General features: G+C 27.7%; 2 protein-coding genes and 1 long non-coding RNA gene across 4 annotated transcripts in view; 1 reads left to right on the top strand and 2 right to left on the bottom strand.

The window, feature by feature from the left end:
• Window positions 1-5,697: 5,697 nt before the first annotated feature.
• LOC132948299 (uncharacterized) lies at window positions 5,698-6,219 on the bottom strand. Its single transcript, XR_009665017.1, has 2 exons — window positions 6,120-6,219; window positions 5,698-5,990 (listed from the first exon to the last, which is right to left on the bottom strand). It is a non-coding gene; the product is annotated as an uncharacterized LOC132948299 (long non-coding RNA).
• Window positions 6,106-8,470, top strand: LOC132948298 (uncharacterized). Its single transcript, XM_061018717.1, has 6 exons — window positions 6,106-6,331; window positions 6,566-6,660; window positions 6,729-6,840; window positions 7,727-7,799; window positions 7,876-8,019; window positions 8,089-8,470. Exons 2-6 carry the CDS (start codon window positions 6,584-6,586, stop codon window positions 8,187-8,189), a joined length of 507 nt encoding a protein of 168 aa, XP_060874700.1. The 5' UTR covers window positions 6,106-6,331; window positions 6,566-6,583; the 3' UTR covers window positions 8,190-8,470.
• Window positions 8,320-20,058, bottom strand: part of LOC132948296 (serine-protein kinase ATM) — a 40,134-nt gene continuing 28,395 nt past the window's right edge. The window contains exons 40-52 of one of the 2 annotated variants that reach the window (XM_061018714.1): window positions 14,786-15,012; window positions 14,603-14,709; window positions 14,402-14,543; window positions 13,899-14,012; window positions 13,072-13,178; window positions 12,881-12,997; window positions 12,670-12,825; window positions 10,939-11,090; window positions 10,594-10,700; window positions 10,384-10,498; window positions 10,142-10,299; window positions 9,890-10,080; window positions 8,320-8,554 (exon numbers count right to left, since the gene is read on the bottom strand). In XM_061018714.1, coding sequence (XP_060874697.1) covers window positions 9,899-10,080; window positions 10,142-10,299; window positions 10,384-10,498; window positions 10,594-10,700; window positions 10,939-11,090; window positions 12,670-12,825; window positions 12,881-12,997; window positions 13,072-13,178; window positions 13,899-14,012; window positions 14,402-14,543; window positions 14,603-14,709; window positions 14,786-15,012 — 1,684 coding nt within the window. In that variant the 3' untranslated portion in view covers window positions 8,320-8,554; window positions 9,890-9,898. Of the gene's footprint in view, window positions 8,555-9,889; window positions 10,081-10,141; window positions 10,300-10,383; window positions 10,499-10,593; window positions 10,701-10,938; window positions 11,091-12,669; window positions 12,826-12,878; window positions 12,998-13,071; window positions 13,179-13,898; window positions 14,013-14,401; window positions 14,544-14,602; window positions 14,710-14,785; window positions 15,013-20,058 lie in introns of those variants that run through there. The other variant, XM_061018715.1, reaches the window with a different exon arrangement.

Genomic DNA, 20,058 nt, shown 5'->3' with positions numbered 1-20,058 from the left:
CTTAAGAGGACGTGGCACCCCTGCACCCGCATGTGTTGTATCCGTCTTACAGGTGCGTAATATTTTACGGAAATTTTAAGCGCAGCAGAATTGAGCAGATCACGTTTAGCTCCGTTAGTTTAAAAATTAGAATGAATCATGTCGTATATTGTTTGTACCTACTCATTTTGTGACGTACTTGTCCCCAACCCCACCCAATAAAAATACAGACATTTTTTTCAACTCAACATTTAGCAGTCAATTTTCAACCATTTGCAAGACTATTCTCATAATTTGCAAGCCTTTAGTTGAATCATAAAACAAAAAAAACTATGGGTGGGCTGGAGACACATGTCCCCTGCCCCACCCTTATAATTAAATACACATTTTAAAATTTTTCTCCTAGCATCATTTAGCAGCCAATTAGCAACGTTGCAATCGAATTTTGCAAACCAATATTTCGTCCGTAAAATACGTTTCCGAAATTTGCATTATTTCGATTTTAGATTCATGTCAACATTTAGCAGCCAATTAGCAACGATTTTAGACATGTATAGGACATAATGATCTTATCAGCGGTCTTCGAGGGGAACAATTGAGGCGAAATAATGTATACCTATATCGAGTATCGACTATCAATCACGGCTTCCATAGCCTTTATCCATTAAAGGAGCCTCAATTGCCTTCCCCTCCGGGAACGCGGCCTCAAATATATTTAACATAGCCGTGGTCTATCTATATCTTTATTATCTATGATTTTAGAAGAGTAGTACATTACTTATAAGTATTTAAAGTTTAGTTGAGCGGAGTTGTGATGGCTTTTTCACTTCAAACCGGCGCCAACAGATTTTATCAGTAAGATAACTATTTAAAGTTAACGTGAGCGGAGTTATGATGGCTCGACATTTTGTGGGGTACCCCTGTGCCACTCCATTCGCAGCAACTAAGCTTTAAATGCTTAACCTACTGATCTGAAATTTAATTTTTATACATTAAAATACTTCAAATATGGTATATAAAATGAAAAAAGGGAATTTCATCGATGGTCATGAAGTTAGCTCCCCCCAGTTTTTCCGATCCACTTCAAACCGACGCCAATATTTAGCAAATTAATTGCAATTGAAATAATATAATAATTAATGTTGAATAACTTAAATTAAAAACAATTAATGAATTAATTTAAATATAAAAATTTAGATTATTTATAAAAAATAGTAAATAAGTAAATAATTTGAATATAATTAATAAAACAAACTGATATAAATGATAAATAAAATGACTGCATGTTTATATTTGATACAAATATAATGTTTAAGAAATCTATTTTTGATAAAAAATAAATATCAAATAGATGTTTAATATAAAAAATCAATAACAAATCTGCTTTAAATAAAAAATGTACCTATACTTGATAAAACAACCAACAAAAACCTAACGGTGAAAAAAGGCCAAGTTCCAAACTCACTCCCAAAAAAGTCGGCCTATCAAAGTAATGAAATCTACATTGTGGCCAAGTCTGCAATTTCTTAATTCATAACCTCACTGTACTTTTTTTTTTTTAAGTTTTGAACCGACGATGTCGCGAGAATTACTTTTGTACTATTTACGCGACGCTGTCATCGTTTATTGATAATAAAAACAACACAAACGGCCGATGGCCAAAATGAGGGTTGTCATGAGTCATGACAATCCCCCGACTTACCACCTCACAATGGTCAATAACAAACTACATTTTAAATTTTATCTTTTGGTCCGTTGGTTTCTTGAGTTCCGGCAGTCCTTTTGGCGGGCCGACCGGAGTCCGCCGCCCTGGTTGTCTTGAACTGGTCCTGCCTCGGAAGAACCTCACTCACTGCACTCCTACATTAAAAAGTAACGCTTCTCTTTTATTTGTATTTTGTTTAACACTTGGCCAGTTTTTGAATGAGGCATAAACTAGACTTGGCCACAATGTAGATACCACTTCTATGATTCGCTGTTTTTTTTTGAGAAGAAATCTAAACCTTTTTCTTTTTTTCTGAGTTCTCTTCTTCCCATCACCCACGTAAGTCATAACTCATAAGTGAGAACATTCGGTGATGATGTTTTATGCTGGCCAAGTGTTAAACAATACAAATAAAAGAGGTGTGTTACTTTTTAATGTAGGAGTGCAGTGAGGTTATGAATTAAAAAATAGCAGACTTGGCCACAATGTAGATTTCACTACTTTGATAGGCCGACTTTTTTGGGAGGGAGTTTGGAACTTGGCCTTTTTTCACCGTTAGGTTTTTGTTGGGATATCATTTATTTTTGCGGGCTTTAGCATCGTGGACGATGTGTTATTTTATTTTAATTTTTAATTTTTTTTTATATGTCGTAGATTTTCTCTTGATTTTGGTCTCTGTTGAGGAGCTGAGAGATTGGACTCTTAAGCGTTGTCAATACAAGGCAAAGATAGCCAAGTACGATCTTTTATTTTTCATCGTTGAGACTTTTCAGATAGAATAGTTGTTAAGTCTGGCCTATACAAAGTTCTTAGACGGTTATATTCAACAATGGCTATTTCGGTAACTCCCTAACTCCTTCTTTGTATTATACAAAATATTGATATTTCAGTGATAATAATTCCATTCAATTCATAAGAGCATGCAATTTTTCATCAATGTTTTTTTATGACGTTATCACGTAAAATTATCGTCCGTAGACCGACGAATATTATTAAAATATTCTGTATTTGAAAAATTATATTATATTTTGTATTTGAATAAAATAAATTTAAGAAAACATTATTATGTCTTATAAATATATATATAAATCAACTACAAACAATTTATTATTACCGTATTGTAACGCTGTTTAAAAAAAAAAAATGTGTGCTGAGCGCGCCACTTTATACGTTTAGAAATACACTCTAAAGCGGCATCAATTTTTAGATTTTTCCCTATAGTTACACTGTAAAACCTACCTTTGTGCCAAATTTCACGTTTCTACTTATACTGGAAGTGTTATAATTTTGATGATCAATGAGTGAGGAAGTTAGTAACAATATTGCAAATTTTGAAATCCTCCAATTTTGAAATGGCACAATATTAAGGGCTCATTTTCTTACAGCGTCCAAGCTACTCGAGATTAATCTGTGTTTTAAATTTCAAAAGTTTATCTTAAGAGGAAACAGAGATATATGGGTTAGAAAAACTGGGCGAATTGGTTCGTGTAAAGATACACTGGCATTGCTGGAACTGCCGTGCGCTCAGATTTGTTCAAAAAATTCTGTTGGTGCCGGTTTGAAGTGAAAAAGCGGAAAAAGCCATCACAACTCCTTTCATCTAAACTTTAAATACTTATCAGTAATGAACTACTCTTCTAAAATTCAATTTAAATCGTTGCTAATTGGCTGCTAAATGTTGAGTTGAAAAAAATGTCTATATTTTTATTAGGTGGGGTTGGGGACATGTACGTGCATTTGTCTATAATACAAAAATACAAATGGGATTTTTTTCGTTTATATACATACACATTTAGATTTCTAACAAGACATTAAAGTTTATAAAATTATATATAATTTATATATAAAAATAAAGTAAGTCTGTTAGAAAATAAAATAAACATTGGGCCCCGAAAAATTCTGCACCGGGCTACGAAATCCATTGGGCCTGCACTGCGGTAGTATGGAAAACCCCCTCACTCTCATACAGGCACGGAGAAGTAGTTATTACAAGGACTTGGATTCATAGGCGTGCGCACAGTGGGTGCCTGGGCACCCCCGGACCCTTCACCAAAAACGACAAGGGCCCTAATTATCAATTAAGTGTAAATTAAATGAATGAAATTATTGACAAATTCAAAAATGATGTTCCTTTTAAACGTCGATTATCATTATAAGATTGTAAATCTATATATTGTTATGTAATATTTATTAGAATGAATAATAAAATAAAATAAATATTTTTAGTACATTTGATACATACAATTGATACATTTGTCTGTATCTATAATTGTTTTCAAAATTATTGTGGGTCCTAATTTTTAGTGTGCACCCCTGGAACCAAAAGTCTGCGAACGCCTATGCTTGGATTGAACACTACCGTCTAATACACTTGCACCGCATAACTAAAGAAGACTGCCCTACCTGTGAATTCTGTGACAAAGAACTGACGATCAAATACATCACACTAGAATGCCCCAAGTTCAACAGCTCCAGAGAAATGCTCGGAAACCCAACAAGCACTTGGCGAAGAGAACTCCAAAATATATATAAAATTTTTACTCAAACATATAGGCTTAGCAAAATTACTGTAAAAAAAAAATATATGTACATAATATATTTAACATTTTTTCCCTAATGTTAAGCATAATGTATTCCCATAGTTTTAAGACTAATACTTTGTAATTATTACAAGCTAATGACCTCGGAAGTTGAAGCCTTATTAACTCAATAAAAAAAAATACACATTTTCAGCTCAAATTTGGACGAAATTAGATATCTCAACGAAACAAAGTATTATTATTAGTTATTTCGTTATACTTTATCATATACAGTTATTTTTATCGACATTTTAAGTTCAAATTTAGACAGTTATTGGTTGGCGTAGTGCGCGATTACTAGTTATTCTTTAACCTTGCCCATTTAGGTTGTCACCCGTTTATAAGCTTAGGTTTAAACTTATTCAAACCTCCCTCTTCGAACCCGAAGTTGTCGCTCCCGCTCATGGGTTCACTATTTCTACTCCCCGTGGGGTTTGCGGGCCGAGCACTCCACCGAGAGGTTCGCAGGCTTCGAGTGTTGCGACCGGAGCTGGTAGGCGTAAGGACTGATTACTTGTTATACTTTAACTTTCCCCCTATAGGTTATGTCAACATTTCAAGCACCCACCACACTAAGTTCACAGCAGTGCAGTGTCGTACACACACATTTTTTTTTTTTTATCAAAAATCGAGTTTGCGTAAAAATTTTCGTTTTTCTTGAATTTTTTTTTTGTTTTTCACGGCTTTTTTGAAAATGACTGGGGATTTTAAATTTTGACCTCCCCAATGCACCAACAATATTCATTTTCCCATCAAACAAGAAACTGAAGTTGAAAATCAAAGCAATATTTCGATTATTAATCGTGTACATCACACAAAAATAAAAAAACATCATTGTAGGTAAAACCAATACATTTATCGCACCGCTCAGAATATAAAACAAGTCGTTTAGAAAAAAATTGAGAATTGCTAGAGGTTGGTAAAATGCATTTATTCCTAAGTTGGTGTAGTTTAATAGCTAAAAGTTAGTATGATTTTTTTTGAAAATTAACAATATATTATGTAATAGCGAAATGTTTTAAGTCTACGATTATAATTATTGTTTGAATTACAACAAAAAAATCAAAAACCTTTAATTGTTTTTTACTGCTCTCAAAGCCCAGAGGTGAGGACAATCACAACAAAAAAACATCAATATAAAACCATTAACCAATACATTCATCGCTTGGCTCAGAACTTAAAATATAATTTAAACTATTTATCAAACACCAATTAACGGTAAAAGTTGAAGATCATATTTGTAACTTGATTATCATAATATACTATAATAATTTTGTTGAACTTCGACCGTTTCATGAATCATAAAGATAACACTATTTCAACTTCGAGAGGACCTTTGCTATCAATAGTGAATAAATATTATTTATCTAGATTGTGGATAATTATAAAGTATAAATCAAATCTATTAATCGCATAACAATTTACAAATACAAGTATTGTTCACATCGTATATTCGTTTCTACAAAATGTAATTATAAATACTAAGTTATAAGTTATACGTATACACACATAGGGTATAATATTGCAGTTAGCAGTAGGTAGCACGTATACTATATGGGAATATTATACCTACGTTTATACCAATAATTATAATACGACTGTACAAGTTATAACCAATTAACAATTAATAATTAACATTTACTATAATTAAAACCTTAGTTCCTTACGTTCATCATTATTCACTCTATTGATATCCATTATCCATAATCCGTATAACATCGCACGGCCTACGGAACATTATAGAACTTAAAACAGTCAACAGATGAAATATTCAAATACAATTTATTCGTTGTACATCACGAATACACGACTGACATGCGTTGATAACAAATTAAATGAAAATAAATGATAAGAACCTCTGAACCACGATCTTGAAGAACATCTTGACGCCGCAATAAAAATAATATTATGCTATTACGCTGTGGTAGAAGACTGAACGTTTTTTGAATTTATGTAGGTACCTAATAATAAAAGTTTTTTGTTATATTTTAGAATCAAATAATCCACTCGTATTTGTTTATTAAATGAGATTGTTACTCTTACTTGTTTCAACCTACCATTGTTCGAGGTAAGTCAAATGTTTATTCCCACACAGAAAATGATAAATGAGCTACAAAAATATTCTTATCTTATTGATCACACCTCTTCTATTATATAACAGCCCAATACCGATCAATAATGGTGGACCAGTGTAAACTATTCCACTGAGTTAATATTTGTTCAAATTTACATTTTTTATTCTTTTCTTATAAACCATAATAATTTTATAAAAGGCAAATAAATATAAATTTTTTCTTTTTAGTACACCAGTTGTTTAGTAATGGCATTAGATTTGAATCAACTACCAGCCTTGCCAGCAAAAACTACATTCGTTTTACATCTCATATTAATTACTTGGTAAGTATGAATTTAATATAAAAATATAATTTTTTAACTTAACCTAACATGTTATACTTATGTTGTAGGGGTGTTCAAGGAAGATGGAGTCCAGACTCTTATCTTTTTTACAATATAATGTTCTTGGGCTGCGTGTTGTGGGCAATGCATCAAACAGAAAATGAAAAACCCGCACAGCTAGTAAGTCTATTTGATTAATTTTATAGAAACAAATTATGCAATTACATTTTTCATGGAAAATAAATCACTGTATTATGTTACAACTAGTGACTGATGCTAATAATTAAAATAAAAATATTATTTGAATGTTTGATGTACCTATAAAACGTTAGTTATATTATTATTAAATATGATATTTTACCAAATTAAAGTATAAACTGTATTTAAATTTAATTTATTCGCCCATAGTATAAATTGTTATATAAAAAAACTATTTTTTGTATTCCAAGATCATTTTAAATCTCGAAATTAATCTTTTAATATACTCTACTATATCTTTATATACCTATTTATTTTAGATAATTAGATTCCGGGTGAAACAAGGAATGCATTGGTTTCACATATTTTTTGTTAAACGTTTACAGCAATGAGTACGAACAATACTCGTATTCAGTATAGAACGAATGCTCCATAACTTTCATGTAGTATTTTTATTGAAAGAATAATTTATCTAGTTGATAGTTTGAAGATTTACATGATTTACTTAATTGTTAACTTATGTATTTGAAAGTACTCCTGAAAACTATCAATATTTTTTGATATATCAACAAGCTTTGTTTTCACTGAGTTCTGATTTTAATTGTTTTTCTAATATGCTGATTTATAATTAATTATTATTAAATAAAATATTATAATTCAAAACATACCACCTACTTTACATTGTGAGTGAAGCAATACAAGTACTTAGAACCTGGTATCTATATCCTGTGTTGTATACCAATTGTCTAGGTCAGTTTATATTTAAGTTAATTTACTTTACTGTTGCGTCATAACTCTACACCTTATTACCTCTATATTATATATATTTTTAATTTACCTTATCTATTATGTGTGTTTATATTTTCAGGCTATTTCTGTAAACCTTGCAACAGTATGTTTAGATATTGTCACTATTTACTGTTATTTTCCCTCCTCATTTTGTAAGTAAATGATTAATGATTATGATTAGTAAGTTAAAGTACTAATAATTAGTTTATTTTATTTCTTTCGTCACAGGGTTGTCGGAAATATTCAGTGTTATTTGTGCCATGGCAAATTTGGTACTGCGTTTTGTAACACTATCAGTTCTTAGTCGAATGTGTATAGACAGCAGTAATGGAGTCTCTGATGGCATACCACCTCCCCTACAAAATTATATAAGTAAGAAATGTTCTTACAGTATTGTTCAGTATTTTCTATGTTATTAATAAAAAACTATGTATTTTTAAGGTAGAGGAACTGCTATTCCACAATCATATGAAGATATTGATCAGACCCCACAACAGCAACAAGCTCCAAGCAATGCTCCTTTTTTTACACCATACCGTTAAAGACTACAAAATTATTCTAATACAATTTATAATACGTTAATTGTTTTAACTTGATGTTTGAAAACCGTTGTACAATACGGGAAAAAGTCTCATTATTGTGTCATAAATTATATTGTTATTTTACTAAAAAAACGATAAATTATTTTTATTTATTGTAATTTATAAATTTATAAAAAATATTTTATGATATAAAAATGTATATTTTAAGTATAAAAAGTAATCAAATTATTCTTAATTAAGTAATATATATATGATACTATGCTAAATTGCATAATTTTTAAGATTTGCTTGTAATATGAATCAACATCAATACTCTGGTCCTTAAAATGTCCTGTAGATTCTAAATTTATTCTTTTGAGCATTACCTTTAAACAAAAAATTAAAAATTAAAACATTAATATTATTATTTAAAAAGAAATAAAATCTGATTCTGAGATAAGTGCACATGAAGACATAGTATTGCATTATTAAAATAAGTTTGAAATGGATGAAAAAAGTGGTACTGACATAAATTTACATTTTTTAAGTGCTTCCAATCAGTATTTCTATTAAATGTAGTAAGGTTAGTTTAGAGCATTCAGTGTTATGATTTGTAGTCTTAGTAGCCAACGACATTACAAATTCAAAATAAATAAATTTAGATATGTTATACTAAAAAAGTAAAAACAAATGTTTTCTGTCTTGAAGAAATGTTTCATTTGTTGAGAATAGCTACAAGCCAACATACATTAATTTAAATATATAAACAATATAACTTTAGATGTGTTATGAACCCTTGAAATATGTAATTTATTACTTATGACATTTTCAAAAACCATTCAGAAAATGAATATTAAAGGACATTACAACACTAAAAACAAGTTAGCTTAGATTTAAGAAATATGGTGTGGGTCTCACACTTAAACACTAATTATTCAATGAGATATAGGCGTTTGAAAATATACGTGTGACATCATAGAGCCGAAGTCTGAACAGCGATGTCTTACATGTAAAAGTGTCCAGATGAACAACAATTTCAATCGATAAAGATGACGTTTTTAAATTTTTTTTTTGTAACCATAAGTGTTTTTTTGTCTTTATGACACTGGTGTGGTTATAATTTTGATATACTTCCTAGTTTTTTTTATAGTAGATAAAACTATTATAGTAAATTACGTAAAAATTGGTTTACATGACAACACAACGCAAATTGCGAATTCAATAATTTTACTTAATTAAAACTTATGATATGTATACAATAACAAGATATATTAAATTTTAAATCATAGCATCGTCTTAAGCATAAAAAATTCTGAAAAACTATCGTAAGTTATAAAAATCATTGTGTAAATCAAACTACTCTTACACGTAAAACATGGGCGGCTGATCACTCGTCGGCTCTATGACGTCACACCGCTATTCATCAACTTTCATTATCTTGTTAAATTATAATTTTTACCAAAAATTTTTTCATTATTTGGATTACAATACTTCACCAATACACTTAAAATTAAAAAAAAAATTTAGTATTGTGATGTCTTTTAAGTATTTGTTTTAAATTTAAGTTAAGTCCAGTTTAGTTTAATAATAAAGATGAAAAACACATTAGTCTTTTGTAAGTTATAAAGAGTACAAGTAAGTTATAATATACCAAATGTATAAATTAATAATTATACTATTGTTATTTGTATAATTCCTATTTTCTGTCTTAGAATACTTACATTAAAAAACTATAAGTATGCTTGCCATCCATGATATAATAGTGCTAAGTTATTTGGGTCTCTGGCTTTTTGTATTAGTAAATTAACCTGCCCATTAATACTGGCTGCAGCGGTTTCAGCTTGTTCCATTCCACATAATTTAATACGTACTCTGTTTAGTGATCTTTCGGCTAATTTATTTACTTCAGTTGCTGAAATAAATGATTTATAAAAATCAGTAACTGGTTAATACTTTTTTATATTTTAACTCACTATCGTTAATGATGGAATTTTTTTTTTGATTTTGATGTCTAGTAGCTTTTTTTTCTGTTAATGCCCATTGATGACATGGGTCATATAATAAGACTTCGATAACTGTGACAATTACATCTTGGTTTTGACGTAAAACAGACATAGTCTTTTCACAACACCTATTTTATAAACATGTATATATATATATATTAGATACTTATTAAATAATAAAAAGAATTCTAAAATGTATTCACTATTCATACTTTCGAAAAGTTCCTTCTATGCCACAGATGCCCATACCATCAACAATATCTCTTGTCAGTCTAAATGGAACAGTTTCTGGTGTAGACATTACAGTTCCTTGTTCAAATGCAATCCCTAAATTACATAATAATATTCTAACTATTAGTCATTATTATTCTAACTTAAACTATATCATTTCATAGAAAAATATTTAAAGTTTTTATGCATACCGAAATCAATATGAATGAGTTCCGCAGTAATGTTGTCAATCAATATGTTTTGAAAATGACGGTCACCTAGGCCTAATATGTATCCTACCATAGAAGTAGTAGCAACACTTCACAAATATAATAAATTGTGTTATTACTTATTGGATATCAGATGGTCAAATAGAAGTTTTAAAATAAAGTATTACTGTGCTATTAGCATCAAGATAGATAAGAATATTAGAGCGCGTATTAGACACCAAAAAACTACCAGATGGCTAAAATATGCCTTCCAGTATTCTTATCTGACTAAATGGTCTACTTACTACAGTATTACTATTATACAACAATTTAAGCAATGTTTCTTACCTATGTATATAGGCTTGCCTTCTTTCAAACCAAATGGAAGGTGATAAGAATTTCTCAAAAAAGTAATATCGAAAGACTGGTTTTATTTTCTTACAAATTTCCAAATATGTTTTTTGTTTAGTTAATTCACTATATCTTTGTTCTTGAGATGACTGTATTAGACAATAAAATGTTTGCATATAAATACATGTTAAAGTAATAAAAATAATATAATTACAGAAAAAAGGAAAAGTGCAGTAAACAATTTGTGAACTAATTTTGAACAAAATATAAGTGTAGTATTTCTTTCAGCCATTAACATTCAATCATTCAATCGGAGGAAAAGCATATGAAAAAATTAATAATTATACCCATAATCTATTTAGTATCTTTTAAAAACAATAATAAAAAAAAAACTACATCATATTATGTAGTTACATAGATTATTTATGATAATTTAATTCAAATGCTCATAATTAGCTTTAAAATTAAAATACCATCCCAAGTTTAGATAAAATTTGCTATGTTATACGCTATACTCCGTTCCAATAAAGAAAGAATACATCTGTTCTGTGCACTTTTTCCCCCTTTAACCGTTAACTACCTATGCTGTTATGTGGGAGATGCATGTCGCCAGACAGAAACCTGTCACTACCTGGTGTATTCACTTTTAGAATGAAGTATAGTGAAATAGAGACAACACATGAGAGTACAATGTTCTCTTTAACTTCTAGCAATGAATTATATCATAGGTAGAACTCAAGGGATCAAAGAAATTAGCTAATTGTACTGTCAATGTCATTAGCAGGACACAAATGTTGTTGCATTTGTAACTTTTCTTCTATTAGTTCAAATTATTGCTAAGTAAGTTTTAAATACCTAAAAATTCCTACACTCAATCAATTAGCAAAAGCCCATTACTCTAAATTTCACTTCAACTTAAACTCTCACAGTAATCCATTAATAAAGAAACTTTCTTCCACCTCACTTCCTGGCAATATAATTAGAAGACTCAAAAGACAGTGGCCTAGAGACCTACTAAATTAAAAAAAAAAACCACAACATCTAAAATGTTCTTGGTTGGGTGGTGCTGCTGAGTGCCTGCCCACAAATGTTAAATTCTGTTACTTTATATTATATTAAATATCCTATTTGCTCATTGTACATAATGTTGTATAAATTGTAAATTACTTAAATAAATTAAAAAAAAAAAAAAGTTTTAAATAATTTATGTAAGTACAAATTAAAATCTAAAATTTTAGTTCACGTAATTTTACTTAGGTTTTTTTATTGACAAATTGAAGAGCGTTGAAATAAGAAAATTTAAAATAAACAGTTATACACTAATTCAATAAATTATGCTTCAGGTAGAAGTTTAAATTGTTAAAATAAAATATTTTCCATTCTTTTGTAGAATTGAAATAATATTAAGATAAAGGAAGATGGAAATAAGTAAATGATTTTTTATTAAATATTTATTTATAGCATGTATATTGTGTACTGTAAACTGTAATGTAAAAAAAAATATCTTAAAACATTGTTATTTTTAAGTGCAATTTTTGTTATTTTTTAGTACAATACTGTAATAAATGGTACTAGTTTTTTAATACTTGAACATCCGTGCCCTAGTCATTACCTTATCAATCTTTTGTTTTACAAACACATACAACAATTATAACATGTTAACTATTAATAAATAAATACTTATATAAAATATAAACAATAATACAATTATTTATAATTCATACATACTCTAAGTTCATTTCTAGCCTCTGCTGGTGTCACGTCTTGTGGCCTATATTTTTTATGGGCACCTATAATTGAATCTGTTCCTATTAAGTAGTCACCAACAGACATAGTATTTACACACCATTCAGCAATTCCACTCTGTTGTGAAAATGGGATCACCTATAAATTAAAAATGCTTGGAAAAAGTCTTAATCAAAGCAATATTATATAATACTTTATAAGTTCTTATGGTCAATTTCCTCTTAGCTGTAGATTTATTAGAATTTAGTAATTCATTCATTAATACAAATACTTGTTGCATAGTCGCATCTTGATGCATGTCTTCGTTACCCTGAAACATTATTATACATTATTTTTGTTTCAAAAGTATACTTATTGAAATATATAAATAAGTATTTACTTCACCTTTAATAAAAGTGATCTTATAATACCATCAGAACACAAACAATCAATTTTTTTTGGTTCATGTAATCCACCACAATTTAAGAATGAATTTTTAAATCTAACAATACCTGTAAGTATAAAGTAATATGTTTCGAGACAAATTCTAATAGATTACCCTGCATTAACTTAACTATTTAACTATACAATTGTGATGGTAAGTATACTAAGTATAAGAATATAACTAATATCAAAATAATAATCTATAACCTAAACTTGAATCGTGCCTATTTAAGGTCGGACAAGTGTCAATAGCTCTTCAACAATATATTGTTTTATTTTTGGTAATAACCCTGAGATGCAATTCATTAATCATGTTAGTTTTTAGGAATATGTGCTTTCATAACAAAAGAATACCAGCTACCATCGTTTCATGTAGACTTTGAACAAATCAAACACTTCAATGATGATTTCAAACTTTTGTCCCTCCTCCACATCAAAATTAAAATGGATGAGCTTTTTTATAAGCCCAAAACAATAAATCAATGCAGTTATCATAAAACGTATGCATCATGAACGTTTAAATTCACAGAATGTCTTTCCTAAGTCTGCTCTATGCTCCATAGGATTCTTCAACATCATGAAAACCAAACCCAAGTATTTTTCTACTAATACTTGGTAATAAGATTTGTAATGCCATAGAGTGAAAAGAGATTCTTTCAAGAAGATCTGGAGCATCCAGAGAACCACTAGGAATTACTATTTGTCAGCTTCAAAGTGTCACAAATATATATTATTTTTGCATTTCTTATAACTGTTTTATTTTATTATTTAAATAAATATTTACTTACTTATAATATTTGGATAGTCACCAAGTTTGTTTAGTGGCAATGTTGCTGCAGGATACATATACAACTCTGAGTTTAGTATTTTCATTAAAGGTTGTTCATTGGGAATTGAAGTTCCTACAATCATAGTCAAATTTATAACATTAGTACATACCTTTAAGATGACACGTTACCCGCATGTGTTGTGACTGTCTTATAAGTGCGTAACATGGGAATTTTTACGCTCAGCAGATCACATTTAGCTCCGTTAGTTTAAAGATTAGAGTAATTGATCTCTTATGTATTGTAAATTGTTTGTACAGCTTAAAATACTCATAATTTGTTTTAAAATTAAAATAAAATAAAAAGCCTATGACATTGTCTAGATAATAAAAATCTTGCCTTGAAATGTTATAAGAGGTCAACTCAATCTAATTTTTAAGCTAACTGAGCTAAATGGAGATAACACATGAGGGTGCCAACAAATCCTCTTAAGTTTAATATTATTAGAAATAGTTAAATCTTACGCTGGCCACGTGTACAAGAAATTTTTGTATAAGCTAATTGTATAAACGCTTCATATAATTTTTCAGTATTCATCACAATTGAACTAATATTTGTATTTTTTTTCCAATTTGACATTAAACGTTTAGCAGCTAATACTCTAGACTAAAAATTAAAACAGATAATCAAAATTATAGTTTGTGAGACTACTGAGTATAAAATACTTCTTCTTCAGGCGGTTCACATTGATTAAATTTATGATCTATATTTGTATTTGCAACAGCATAAACAATTGGGATGGTTTGATAAGGGTGATCCATTGCACAACGAACTATAAGAAAATAAAAAAATTGTCCTTGAAGCCAAACTAAATTACAAATATGAAATAAGTTATATAAATTGTATACTTATGATTGATTCCAAAGCTTTATGAAAAGAGTATTCATATGTGGAACTTAAATGAGCAACCAATTGAGGAAGAACCAAGATAAATTTATATGAAGGATTTTTTTTAAACTCTTGGTCAACAATATCATTTATTTCGTTGTTTTCTTTATTTTCTAACCATAAAGATACAATTCTATAAATAGGAAGTTTGCTTTCATCATCCAATGTCATCAATTGCAAATAGTTTCTAAATTTAAACAATACAAATATTAATATTATAAAATATTCTGATAACTATTTATTAACAACAAAGTGCAATTAAAAATTCTTATATAATTTTTGATTTTTAATTAATGAATAATGTAATAAATATAAAAAGTTTAAGTTACTAATAACTGTCAATAACTCAATAACTTTAATATAACTTATAAGGTTAATTTAATTATATTCTTGGTATATCTAAAGACATCTATTAAATAAACTAATAGCTTGACTAGCTTTTTTATTAATAAAATTAAAAATTAAAATTGTGATAAAATGTATTACTTAAAAAAAAATATTATTGTAATATTTATTTTAATTATTTTATGATATAATATGTATTAAGTATTAACAGCTAATTTGAAAAAAAAACTAGATATAAACTTAAAATTCACAAAGAATAAGGTATATGTTTTAATCACATTTAGAAGGTATTAACTATTAAATCAATATATTTTGAGTATGTCAAAATTATTTATAGTTTACTTTTAATATGTATGTTATTTTTACAGGGGAGGGGTCGCCATCGATTTATAGAAGAAAATTGGTTGATCTTATTAAAAATGAATTATACCAATATCTGTTGATTACATGTGTAGTCCTTAAATCATTAAGATTTAAACACACCTTTACGCTTTATATACAAAATAAAGAATTTATTAGCGAAGTAAAACATATCTAATGGAGAAATAATGAAAGATTATTATTATAAAATCTATTGTTATGCTGCATGTAATAATATAAATAGTATAGGTACCTAAAGTCCTAAACAATTAGTGGTAGATCACCAGATACTTAAAATGCTTAATGTGGCTCACTTGTTGGAAAAGGATGACAACCCCTGTTATAGTGTGTGCCTAAGTGTAGCTTAGTGCTTTAAAATTTAACTGTGAAAAAACAAGACAGAAAATAGAAAAACAGGTCCAGATCAATCTCTATTACAAACAGAAGTTTAAAATACCATATACCTGGGGTCATTCTTGTAAAGTAAGACACTCATTATTTTAAAAACTATTAACATTTTCAAAAATATAGTTGTTCCAAACAAATCTTTTAAAATTTTTTATTGGTATCATTTTTAAATTTTTCAAGATTTTTTAATGACAGCATACATTTTAGATTCTGAGCGTGTTTTATTTTTTGTCTGTCATCACTATTTGTAAAACTGCTTCGATTTTCAACATCAGTATCTTGTTTGGTGGGAAAATGAATCTAGTTGATGTTTGGGTAGGTCAAAATTCCCAGTAATTTTCAAAAGCGTCGGGAAAAACAAGAATTTTTACACAAAATCGATTTTAGTTTTTGCTGTAACTCTAAAAATAATAACCTTAATACATGACATTTTCACTGGTTGTTTATATTAGCATTTTCTATACACGATAAAATATTAAAAATATTTTGACTTGTTTTGAGCTGTTTACAGACATTATCAATTTTCAATTTTTTTAGTTTTTTTTTTTATGAATGTCAATACAATTTTATGTGTTGAATAAAAAAAACTTGAAAATTTAATACAAGGTTCTTAATATATTGTTACAATGGCATTTGAAAAATATTAATAATCCAGTCACAATTTTTTTATAAGAATTTAAATTTCAAATTTTGAAGAAAGCGTAAAAATCATGAAAATTTGCAAATTATTTTGAGTTAGAAATTCCTAAAAATTTTTTTTTAAACTAAGATTTTAAAATGTAAGACAAGTTTCTTATAAGCTTGTCCACCTTTATAAAAAAAAATGTCTACAAGCAAATCAGATTATATTTTATGAGCGTTTGAAGTTCATGTTTTTACAAAATTGGATATTCACTCAATTTGTAATGTAACTATTTTGTTATGACTAGAGCGCGGATTTTTATGCACCAAAAAGTATTGAAATATCCCATATAATATGCAGTAAAAATAATGAAAATATGCAAAAAATATGCAGTAAAATACATAAAAATATGCAATTTTTTTTTTTATTCAAAATTTACAAATTAAACAACTTATAATAAATAATTATTTAAATACTTAATAAAAAAAATGTAGGGAATCTTCTGAACAACTTAATGTTTATTTTAAATTGTATTTCATTAAAATGAATAGGTAATCATATGCATTTCGAGTTTTTCTTCTGTGAAGCTGTGATGTTTATCGGTTAACATATTATTAAAGACTGAGAACGAACGTATCAACGTTCTACGTCAACTGAAGTTGTTGGGGCATATTTGAGGGAACTTAGTATTATCGAGTCTTGATAAAGATCTTATTCGAGCTGAATGTTTTCACCTAATAGTACTGCATTAATTTTCATAGAATGTCCAGACCTTCTCGTTTATTTTTGCTGTAAGTGTTGCACCTTTCGATCCAGGAATAGAATGATTTTTTTCTTTCTTTTTTTCAATTATTGAAAAGCTTTTATGTAAAATCATATTTTGAGTTTCCAGTGTTTTTATGACTATAAAATTTATTTTTAATTTATCTACTTGATAAAATATTATTTCATACATTTTTTTAAATTTTTACTTCAATATGCAATAAATTTAGAATTTTGCCAAAATATGCTAAAATATGCAATAACATTTAAATATGCAGAAATATGCAAAAAAAAATTTCACCATTATTTCAAATTATGATGATTCATGGAGATAACTGACAAACATCCAAAAATATTAAAAGGAAAAAAATATGCAATTCCATAGAAATCTGTGCTCTAGTTATAACTCAAAAACGAATAACCGTAGATGCATGAAAATTTCACTGAATGTTTATATTTTTATTTCCTATACACCATAAAATTGAATAAAAAATATTTTGACTCGGTTTGAGCTGTTCATGGACTATTTCAACTTTCGTTATTTTAGTTTTTTTTTTCTATACATTTTAATAAAATGAAATTTGTTGGGTTAAAAAGCGTTAAAAATTATACATGTCTCCTGATATATTGTTACAATAGCAGATATATTATAAATACATATGCACGTTTTTTTTTTTTATAATCAATTAAAGTTCAAATTTGGTAAAATTTATCAAATTAAAAATTTACAAATTATTTAGTAGTTAGAAATTTACAAAATGTTCAAACTTTTATAGCAAAGGATTAAAAATGTAGAACAAAGTTATTAAGTAGTTAATTCTGTACCAAAAAATCTAAAAAATACTTAAACACAGTTTTTTTATAGTCATTTTATGTTCAAATTTGCACAAAATTACATATTAAATAACCAAGAATTAGTTAAAATAGTTATTTTGTTGTAATTTTATAATATTAATTCAACTTACCGGCTACTGTATTAATAATAAGTAATAACAATATAAATATAATATAAAATATCCACACTGACAAACCATCACCGCTCAGAATCTTTTTTCATATATAATGATATTATATCATTGAATTTAAATTTAATACCATCCATTATACAGTGACCCACTTGTAACTTACTGTATAGCAGAGTGACATCCACTGACCCACATTTTTATATTCTTATTCCAAAATAGTTTATGAGTTATAAGCAGAGTCGGGATTTTATAGCATTTGCATATTTCTTATAAAATGCTTAAGAGATAGCAGAGTAAATTTAGAATTTGTTTCATGTTCCAGAGAACTGAAATTAAAAATTTAATTTTGAGATTTTAGTGCTACTTTTTGACTTTTTGAGATAATTCTGCATTATGATCCGTTTTGTAATCGAAATTTGTCATATTTCATGAAATAACATTTTAATAATCATGTTTATGATTATTCCCTAATTTTAAAAGTAATTATAGATTAAGTAAAATATACTAACTACACTAAAGTGACATACAATTCATCATTTTGTAATTTATGACAGCAATTATTATCAAACGAATGTTGAAAGCATTGTATACTGTGTGAACACAGTCGACTAGAGTATTCTAGTACTAATATACCAGTTGTGTTTTCGGTTGAATATGTTGTGGTTATTCTTTGTAGCTTCTTAATTATAACTTTATTTTAAAATTATAATTTTTATAATTTTTGCATATTATTTTGTTGTTTTTATTGCATATTTTAGAGTATATTTAGCGATATTTAAGGTAATATTATAGCACACATTTATCCAATCTTAAGTGTTATAAAATTCCAACATAGGTTATAAGTATTACAAAATGTTGGTTTACTACTTCATTTATATACATTTTAAATACTTCTATGTGGCCTGAAAGTTATAGCGCTAAAAAAGATACTTTTTAATGCTTTGAAATGCACTTAAATATATAAGCACTAAAAATTGGGAAATATGCAAAATAAAATATTAAAGAAACATTAAATTTTTTTCATTCTTTAAAATACAAAGTGATCACTGCTCAGAATAAGGTATGTTCCTTTACTAAAAAAATAATTCACCTCAATATATGAGGGTTTTTGTAATTTCTAAATAATCTAATTCTAATTTTAGACATTATCAATGAGCAAATATAATAAAAAAATTCAACAAAATGTGTATTATTTCCTTCATATATGAGAATATAGCTAAAACTTTGAATTAAACAAACTAGCAAATTAAAATGTTGTATACAATAACAATATCAGGGAAATGTAATACAAATTTGTAACTCACTTTGGATGTACTAAAAAAAATAGGCATTTGCTAGAACTGAAAAGCCCTGCTTTAAGTTATAACTAATAAACTACTTTCGACTAATATTCTGCTTTGGAATATGAATTAAAAATGTATGTTGTTATTCAAATGAGTAAAAACTTAAAAATAATAATGTAAAAAAATATTTATTCCCCAAAAATGTTTTTTGGTAGTAAGTAACTTGAAATTATGTTAAAGAAATAATTTCAAAAATGTTAGTGTTTTCTGAAATAAAGAACGTCTTACATTACAATGGATCACACTGTATATACTTGTTAACAATTACATTTTAATGTTTTAAATATTTTTGGAGCAATGTGCAAATTTTACTTTTTTTTTACGTATTTGGTTTTTATAAAAAAAATAAATACAAATAATAAATACCTATCCTAATCATATACTCCTATTTACAGGGAATATCCCCTTTTTATGATGATAAATCAATT

Source organism: Metopolophium dirhodum, chromosome 7 (genome assembly GCF_019925205.1).
Source record: "Metopolophium dirhodum isolate CAU chromosome 7, ASM1992520v1, whole genome shotgun sequence".
NCBI classification, from domain to species: Eukaryota; Metazoa; Arthropoda; class Insecta; order Hemiptera; family Aphididae; genus Metopolophium; species Metopolophium dirhodum.
Note: the sequence above shows the minus strand (reverse complement) of the source record. Positions and strands in the feature narration are given on the sequence as shown.

Excerpts from the sequence above, each read along its gene's own strand:
- LOC132948298 (XM_061018717.1), top strand. The coding sequence starts at position 6,584 with ATGGCATTAGATTTGAATCAACTACCAGCCTTGCCAGCAAAAACTACA. Across the intron at positions 6,661-6,728 it reads CATCTCATATTAATTACTTG|GGGTGTTCAAGGAAGATGGA; the intron begins GTAAGTATGAAT and ends CTTATGTTGTAG. Across the intron at positions 6,841-7,726 it reads ATGAAAAACCCGCACAGCTA|GCTATTTCTGTAAACCTTGC; the intron begins GTAAGTCTATTT and ends TTATATTTTCAG.